The sequence below is a fragment of the Oryzias melastigma genome, linkage group LG22 (assembly GCF_002922805.2).
Source record: "Oryzias melastigma strain HK-1 linkage group LG22, ASM292280v2, whole genome shotgun sequence".
In the NCBI taxonomy this organism is placed as follows: Eukaryota; Metazoa; Chordata; class Actinopteri; order Beloniformes; family Adrianichthyidae; genus Oryzias; species Oryzias melastigma.
In genome coordinates, this window is record NC_050533.1 from 14,173,361 (window position 1) to 14,181,676 (window position 8,316).

Below are 8,316 nucleotides of genomic sequence, written 5' to 3' on the forward strand. Positions count from 1 at the left end.
TAAAAGATTTTATATTTTAAAGATTAAGCACAGACTAGGATGTAAAGAAAACCAATTATCTCAAGTGAATGCAGTAGGTAAAGTATACAATGAAAAAAATAATTGTGACAAGTTGTGGCAACCTGTATGATTTTTTTTCCCCCCACTCTGTTTGGGGAACCTTTCTAACCGGACAGATTAACTCAGCACGTTTACAGCACCGACCGCTAGATGGCAGTGTTAGCTTTAGCTGTTAGCTAAAACTGAAGGAAGCGTTCTCATTTGTAACACGTTGGTTGTAAACAACTAATACTTGCTTTTGATTTTACATTTATTTTAACAATTATTTCAGTTGGTGTTTTGTATTATGTTTTAGGGTTTTTGTTATATTTTACCTAAAATTGTATTTTATTGTTTTAATTTGGCCAGGAACTGTTAGTTTTAGGAGGAGCTTGCTAGCTTTAGCATGTTTTTAGCTCCGAGATGGAAACAACTTGACGCTCAGGGAGCTAAAGAGAAGCAGTGCAATGATTAAATTGTTGCCTCCTGAAGTTCAGGGGCACCTTCGCTCCGGCGTGGCCATCCCTTCCCTGCAGCAGTGCGTGGAGGAGCTCGTTTTGAACAGCATCGATGCCGGGGCGACCTGCGTGGGTGTCCGAATGGACCTGGAGGCTTTTAAAGTCCAGGTGATCGACAACGGTGCCGGGATGAACGCCGAGGACATGGAGCGTGTGGGAACCCGGTACCACACAAGCAAATGTGGCTCTTTGGAAGACCTGGACAACATCAAATCTCATGGTTTTAGAGGAGAGGCATTGGCAAGTATTGTTTCCATGGCAACGCTTGTTGAAATCTCATCCCGTCCCAGGGCGTCTGCTAAAACCCACGTGAAGCTGTTCAAAGACGGGAGGGGCGTGGATGTCTTTGAAGCGGAGACTGACAGACCCTCTGCAGGAACGACCGTCATCATCTGTAACTTCTTCCACAACATGCCGGTGCGGAGGAGGAGGCTGGATCCTGTGCTGGAGGGGGAACGGATCAGACACAGGGTGGAGGCCGTTTCCCTCATGCACCCATCTGTGTCCTTCACCCTGAAAAATGACAGCACTGGAGCCATGATGGTGCAGCTCCCAAAAGCTAAAAGCACTTACCACAGGTTTTTGCAGATCCACGGCCTCACGCGAGCAGAGAAGCTTGGAGAAATCTCTCACACCTACAAGCAATTTGAAGCAGTGGGGTACCTTGGCAAAGAGGGGCACTACAATAACAGCTTGCAGTTCCTGTATGTAAACGAAAGGCTGCTGTTGAAAACAAGGATCCACAAACTGTTGAACCTCCTCCTGCGCAGACTGAGACAGAAACCGGACACTTCAGATGGACCTCCTGTCCTCAAAAGTCCAAAGAATAAGCAAACCCATGAGCTTTTTGGTGTCTACATCCTCAACATTAAATGTTCTTACTCCGAGTATGATATTTGCTTTGAACCGGCCAAAACTCTAATAGAGTTTAAAGACTGGGAAGAGGTTTTACTTTGTGTTGAAGAAGCAGTAAAAGCCTTTCTGAGGAGGGAGAACTTGACGTCCGAGTTTTCTCAGGAGGACTTGGACTTCGTGTCTCCAAAAGTGTTTGGCCCTTCTAGAGCAGATCAAGAGGTGGACCAAACTAGAGCAGCGCCCCCAGACATTTCCACCATGGACTGCAGCGTTGGAATGAAACTTGCATCTGAATTTGTTCACCGTAGGAGGACAGATGGTGGGGCTTGCCCAGAGCCTGGTCTGACTAAAAACAAAACCGAAGAGACTGAAGAATCAGGACAAACGGGCGCATCTGTAGATGAGTCACAAACAACAACCCAAGTTGAGTCAGAAGGCAGTGGAGGGGTTAAAAATGCAAAGATGCCAAATGAGCATGAGTGGGAACTTTCAGAAGATGTGAGACAAAGCGGTAGCTCCACCTGCAGCTTCTCTCAGCTGGTTTCAAATGACTTAAACTGCTCTAAATGTATAATCAACATACATAACACAGGCAGACCACAACAGTCCTTAGAAAGCAACAGAAAAATCAGCCTGTCTGAACCAGTTATTCACAATATTCTGCAAATTCCTAAACAGTCCCAAACTAACAAGGTCACATTTCCAGAGCAGAGGTTAGAAAAAAATAGCCAGGATAAATACATAGCACCAAAACGCAAAATCTCTCTGAATACTGCTCCGGACAGATCCACTGAAAATCCACACAGAGACCTTTCTTCTAACCCCCCCACAAAGATTTCCAGAATATTTCCTTGTCAGAAACCGTCTGTATTTAAGGAATCTGGATCCCTTGATAGGTTTAGACGAATGTATGCTCAATCTGGTGAGATGAAACTACCTCGTCAGCATCAACAGAAAGGACCTCAAACGTCCAGCCGTGTTATAATTTCCTCAAGTTTGTCCTTTTGTAACAATGATCTGAAGGAGCCTAAAACCACTGAGGCACAAGGGGATGAGGAGAAGCAGAGTTCCTCCCTAAATCCACCATGCTTCTCCACTGTGAAAACTACGAATAAAAATAAATTATCTTTCTCTGCAAAACTTTCCCAGTTAAAGGAAAAAAGGAAAGAAGATGCAGAAGTTTCTCTGCATGCGTCCAGCAGTATGTTGGAGAAAAATATATGCAATAAAGGCACAGAGGAGGATAGCACTAGTCAGAATCCTCCAAACACTGCAGTGTATGCTGGGTCAAGCCCACGCCACAGGACAAGTCCTCATCAGACTGGGAATGAGGAAGACTCAGCATCCAGCGTTTGGCTTCATCACTACAACACATACGTCGGACAGACTGTATATGTCAACAGAATGACCGGACTCAGCAGATACGACAACCCAGCCGAGGAAACACAAGTGCCCTGCACGTCCGATGTCACCAATATGGCAGTTAGTGTCTTCTCTGAAACGGGTGAGTTCTCAAATAACCCTTTAGACACTCCATAATATTCTCAGAAGGAGAAGAAGATGTTTTGTTTTTTCTCGTATTTGCTTTCCTATTCTTGGAGCTGTAGGGATGGAGTACAGGTGTTACCCATTTCAGTTGGCTGTAGTGTTGCCTTTCCTGCCTAAATCCAGGTCAGAGAGGCTGATTAGCTCAGGGCTTGATTGCGGAGGTACCACACTGACAGATTAGACTCTTGAAAACACACCGTATGAGGCTGATTTGGTAAAATGTCTGTCTTTTACAGATGCTGCCACCGAAAGCTCCAACTCCCTCTCTGTGATGTACTCTAAATGGAAGAATCCTGTATTTGTCCAACCCCCCGAGGTAAACAATCACAGTATATGTTCAACTACAGTGTTTTCTGCCTGTTTTTACTGCTCTCTTTGTGTTGATAAAATGTGTTCAGGTTGTATTTTAAGTGAATCGTTTGACACTTGTGTCCACAGGTCGGTGTGGACATTTCTGGAGGGCAAGCGGACGGGTTGGTTGTGAAAATCCACAGTGTTTTGTTTCCTTACCGTTTATCCAAAGCCATGATTCACTCAATGAAGGTAAATGGATCCTTGAGCTCATTTTGACACATATATCTTAAATCAAATAACCCATCTTGTAGGTCATTGATCAAGTGGATAAGAAGTTTCTTGCGTGTCTTATCAACACAAGTGAGGAAGAGCTCACATTAGAGGGTGAAACTGAAGGTATAGGAGGACAAATCAAAGCTTTGCTGGCATTTATATATTTTATATGTTTGATTTTCTGTTATTTCTCAGGAAATCTGCTGGTGCTGGTGGATCAGCATGCTGCGCACGAGAGAGTTCGACTTGAAAACCTCATCACAGGTTAAAAAAAGCAAATCTATAGTAAAGGGTTTTTTTTTTTTGGAGTCAATTTAACGATCACTATAATCATTTGTCATAGATTCATACGAGGACATCCCAGAAACATTTGGAGAGAAGTGGCTGTGCTCATCGAGCATTGTTCCACCTCTGGAGATCAGTGTAACAGAAGAGGAGCTCAGGCTGCTCAGGTGGAGTTACTCAGACTGAAACATAAATAATGTATTTCAACAAGTCTTATATGGAAGTCCCACTCCGATCATCTTTTAATCTATTTTAAAAGCATTCCCAGTGGCTTTTTAATATGATGATGCGGTTTTTAGCCTAAATCAAAACCCCGTGTTATTTTGTAGGACATAGTTTCTGTAGAGCGGTAGGAGTTCATTAGACATTCGCCTTTTAATTGTGGGCGGAGCCGTTGGTGCTACCAGTTGCTGAGAGCTCTCTGTTCTGTGTTCTCACTCTCAACCTAACATCACTGGTGCAACAAAAATGGTGAGCAACAGGGGGTAGCTTGGGGTTGCTATAGCAACTACAAAATTTCGGGAAAGCAACCTAAAATGTGTAGAAGCTTAAAGCTACGCTCACACTTAACTTATCAGTGGGGCAAGTTTCAATGTTAAATCAATGGTACAGACACAATCTGAAGTCCTGCAGCGGGATTTAGGCACCCTGGCATGGCCGGAGTTCACATATCTGAACTTTGGTGATGTTTCTGCATCGCATTTACCGATCAGAGACTCGTCTTTGGACGTGTGACATGTTCAGTGACTTGATCAGCTCGTAGGATCAGATATGACAACTCTGGAATGCTGGATGGCGGGCAGAGACAGTGCAGCTGCGGCATTGGGGAGGCAGCCTGCTCGGGTCTCCCAAACTTTATTATATTTTTCATACTTTAATCGAGCTATCCAGCCAAACAGTTTTGAGCCAGATGACAGATAAGATGAGGAAAACAAAGATGTACATGGATCTATTAGTCTACAAGTGGATGCATCAGAATGTAGTGAATCAGAAAAATTGTGGCTCTGCATATTTTCTTTTGGGCAGACCAAAAACTGAGCATTTTTTTCATCCAGATACCACTATTTGAATAAAGAAATCATCAGAAATCCAATTTTTAGCTTAATTATCTCAATATATGTCCTCCATTATCAGAAAAATGCCACAAGAACATGTTAAAATCACCAAAGAAAAAGCTATATTTATATGGAGTAGGTCAATAGACATGTTTCGAATGTCTTTTCTTTGTCGCATTAATTCTAATTTGGCAATTTTCTTAGATTTAAGTTTCTATAGCAACATAAAATATATTGGAAATTCAACTTTCTGCAAATAAATGATGGTTAAATCAAACATTTTGTCCAAAAATGAAAATCTATTTTCTGCCTGGTAGCCAACTTTTCCAAAAATAATTTTGTCTTTGTCCTAGGTATTTCACACTATGACCTTTTGTTCTGGCTTATCTCCTCTTGACACAGCTCGTGCAGGTCACAGTTAAGGAGTTTGGGCCTTGAAGTTACTTTTTCAGAGACACAAATGTCCTCTGTGTTTGTGGGGAAGGTGCCACGGTGCTTTTTGGAAAAGGAGACTAATGAGCTGAAAAGAGGTAGACCATCCATTATCAAGACCATTGTTGAGGTAAACCGTTAGAGCCAATGCTTTTTATTTATAGACTCATTCTGCAGGGGAAGGCTCTACCTTTAATTGTCTTTTTTTTATTGCTTAAAACTCACATTAGGAGTTTCTTCAAGAGCAGATTGAAGTAAGAGAGACCTTAATTTGGAGCTTTTTTCAACATTTATTTGCTGTAATGAGTATTTTGTTTAAGATCTGACTTTCTTTTACATGTTTCTGTTTTAGTTACTACTCTCCACTGGCAGGGTGAAAGGGACTCTGCCCATCACTGTGCTGAAAGTCCTCGCCTCGCTCGCGTGCCATGGTAAAGAAGAATCCCTTCCTTTAAAGCTTCAATCATGATAATCCTGAAATCTTTTTATTTCACCTTTGCTCCTAAACAGGTGCTGTCAAGTTCAATGATGTTCTAAACAGGGACGAATGCCACAGCTTAGTGGCGTCTTTGTCTTCTTGCCAGCTGCCCTTCCAATGCGCCCACGGCCGTCCCTCCATCGCACCTCTGGTAGACATCAATCATTTGGATGAAGACCCAAAGGTACCAGATCATGGCAGCAAATCTGGATTTATCTCACCTTCCAGAGGGATGTTTCCTACAAACAAAGACTTCTTCTTCTTCTTCTGCTTCTTTTTCTTACAGGATGTCCAGAAACCAAATCTGAAAAAGCTGAGAAGAATGTATGAAGAGTGGAAGCTCCGTGGGAATATCTAAGTGTGCTCATTCAATACTAAATGTGTAGCGACCTAAATCACTTCATAAAATCATATTTATTAAACAACTTGGATATTGTCCTTTTTTAATTTTAGGAATAAATGTTTTTTTTTTTTTACACGAAAGCCACCATAAAACTAAAAGATACCTAATATTTGTAATGTATGAAAAACTTCAAAAGTTAAGATTAAAATTGTTTTTTAGTCAATAGTTACATTTTTTTAAGCTTCATGTATATGGCAAATTAGAAATTTTCTGCAGAGTTAAAATCAGAACCTTTTGTAATTTTTTTTTCTGCAGAGTTAAAATCAGAACCTTTTGTATTTCTGCAGAGTTACAGGTTAGGTCTGGCTTGGTTAAAGTGTGACATCATTACACGACTCTAAACGCTGTTTAACTCCATATCTTGTTATTGTAGAATGTCTGGTGAGGAGCTCGGTGTAATGAGGTTGTCCATCCTCTTTCTGCATGACTCTTTGTTGTGCTGCTCCTGCAGCCACTGCAGGTGTCTTTATTTTGCTCATTTGCAACTGTAATTGCTGTTTTGGATCATGTTTCTGCAGAATTCTTTTGAAAGATTTCACACATCTGCAAACAAATTTAAAAAGAATTTCTTCTGTTTCTTCTTTTTTTATTTCTACCTTTATACCTGGAAATACACAGATTTTTGTAGTATTCAGACTACCTAAACCAACACTAGAATACATAGGCCTACAATGCATAAACAACTGGTTTTAAGGTTAACCTTTGAATTGCCATCAGGTATTGCTTTTTCTTGAACAATTTTACATATTTCCCCCTTTATTCTTACATTTTTTCTCATATTCTGAGTATTTTTTCTTCATAAACATTGCTAAAACAGTTTCTTTTTACTCCACCCTTGCAAACTTCAATAGATTGTTTTTTGCATTTGCTTTAAAAAATGTTCTAAAGTTGAACACATTACAAGTTAGGCATCTAAAGTGTTTCTTGCTTTCACAATTTAATTTAATTTAGGTATAATTTTCCTCCTTTTAAATTAAGAATGGATAATAATCCGTTTTTTTTTCTAATAAAAATACAGAAACGGTAAGTTTTCAATCTCACAATTTAATAGAAGTAATCTTATTTTTTAGTAAAATCTAAAATTACTCTGTGTAGTGTAAAGCAGATTTTTCACCTCTTACAGAAAAAAAGTTCATGGTTGTGTAGTAGAAAAGTCACTGAGTCTTGAAGGCTCCAAAGTCTGAAGAGGATTTCACAGATTCAATATAATGTTTTATTTTCTTTAACAAACGATTGAATATGTTTTTAAAAGAAAATATGCATTAATGGATATTAAATTTAGCTAATATTATAAAGATTCATTATCATCCTGTGTAAACAGTCAGTTTTAGACAATAAAATCAGCTGTTGGGCTCAAGGGGAGCCTCTGTCAATAGCTACAACAATTTTGTTTCTTTATTTGATTTTTAAATGATACAAAGGCATTGTAAATGTTAATTTTGTCTGGGATTTTGCTTTTCTTAATTTTAGAAATGCCCTTGCAATTAAATACATGGATGCAAAAACAAGCTCTTGTTTTTTTTTTGTTTGTTTTTTTTTGCCAAAATGAATTTATAAATTGGACTAAAAGTCGCTGCTCAAACTGATAAAAATAGTTAATTGTTAGATTTTTTTATTTTATTTTTAAGTCTTCTGTGTTATTTTTAGACGAGAATGTAAGCCTGTCATGGCGCCCCCCTCTTTCGCGGATGGTACAGTCTCGGTTCATTCATAAAATTCAAGCGGAGCATAAAAGGAGGGGCTTGCATTCTAGTCATTCAGTAACCAGGTATACACCTGGAGAAAAGACCTCACTCTCTCAACCCAAACGGACGTCCGGCGTCATATTTGTCCAGCGTGGTATTGTTTTTGTCTTTTTGTTTGTTTGTTGTTTTTTTCCCCTCCTCCCCCCTGCATGCGTGATGTATAATAATCTAACGCCTGATATGGATGCAGCCCCCTCCAGCTTGCGGACAGAGTCTCCAGTCGGGACACTCTGCCAGAAAACGCCAGAAGAGGCCAGCTCTCCAGCTTCATCCGAGAGCAACGCGCAGGTATGGAAGACAACCCCCTCCTCTCTTTGGGGATCCGAGCAGCATCCGCCCTGCTGCTTTTATTTTTTAGCATTATTTCCGCTATTGGTTTAATGGGGTTATT

The 8,316-nt window shown here is 40.3% G+C and overlaps 2 protein-coding genes and 1 long non-coding RNA gene across 8 annotated transcripts in view; 2 read left to right on the forward strand and 1 right to left on the reverse strand.

Moving 5' to 3' along the window:
- Window positions 1-4: 4 nt before the first annotated feature.
- mlh3 (mutL homolog 3 (E. coli)) lies at window positions 5-6,202 on the forward strand. 3 transcript variants are annotated; one of them, XM_024265476.2, is made up of 12 exons: window positions 5-2,916; window positions 3,014-3,121; window positions 3,197-3,276; window positions 3,399-3,503; window positions 3,566-3,650; window positions 3,723-3,791; window positions 3,871-3,979; window positions 5,270-5,429; window positions 5,530-5,553; window positions 5,652-5,730; window positions 5,810-5,961; window positions 6,064-6,202. In XM_024265476.2, the coding sequence occupies exons 1-12, from the start codon at window positions 507-509 to the stop codon at window positions 6,133-6,135; spliced, it is 3,453 nt and encodes a 1,150-aa protein (XP_024121244.1). In that variant the 5' UTR covers window positions 5-506; the 3' UTR covers window positions 6,136-6,202. The 3 variants fall into 3 exon arrangements, with proteins under 3 accessions (XP_024121244.1, XP_024121304.1, XP_024121379.1); XM_024265536.2 differs by having other exon boundaries at window positions 7-2,916; window positions 3,020-3,121; XM_024265611.2 differs by lacking the exon at window positions 3,014-3,121 and having other exon boundaries at window positions 8-2,916.
- LOC118598001 overlaps window positions 5,790-8,316 on the reverse strand; it is a 12,618-nt gene continuing 10,091 nt past the window's right edge. For both annotated transcript variants that reach the window (XR_004947035.1, XR_004947036.1), the window contains exons 2-3: window positions 5,999-6,090; window positions 5,790-5,925 (exon numbers count right to left, since the gene is read on the reverse strand). This is a non-coding gene — a long non-coding RNA (uncharacterized LOC118598001). The remainder of the gene's footprint in view (window positions 5,926-5,998; window positions 6,091-8,316) is intronic.
- Window positions 7,726-8,316, forward strand: part of fosaa (v-fos FBJ murine osteosarcoma viral oncogene homolog Aa) — a 3,534-nt gene continuing 2,943 nt past the window's right edge. Inside the window, exons 1-2 of one of the 3 annotated variants that reach the window (XM_036209927.1) lie at window positions 7,726-8,019; window positions 8,116-8,213. In XM_036209927.1, the coding sequence (XP_036065820.1) occupies window positions 7,869-8,019; window positions 8,116-8,213 (249 nt within the window). In that variant the 5' untranslated portion in view covers window positions 7,726-7,868. Of the gene's footprint in view, window positions 8,214-8,316 lie in introns of all 3 variants that reach the window. The other 2 variants (XM_024278153.2, XM_024278135.2) reach the window with 2 other exon arrangements.

Coding starts and splice junctions, on each gene's coding strand:
- mlh3 (XM_024265476.2), top strand. CDS start 507: ATGATTAAATTGTTGCCTCCTGAAGTTCAGGGGCACCTTCGCTCCGGC. Junction 3,504..3,565: donor CCATGATTCACTCAATGAAG/GTAAATGGATCC, acceptor CCCATCTTGTAG/GTCATTGATCAAGTGGATAA. Junction 3,651..3,722: donor ATTAGAGGGTGAAACTGAAG/GTATAGGAGGAC, acceptor GTTATTTCTCAG/GAAATCTGCTGGTGCTGGTG.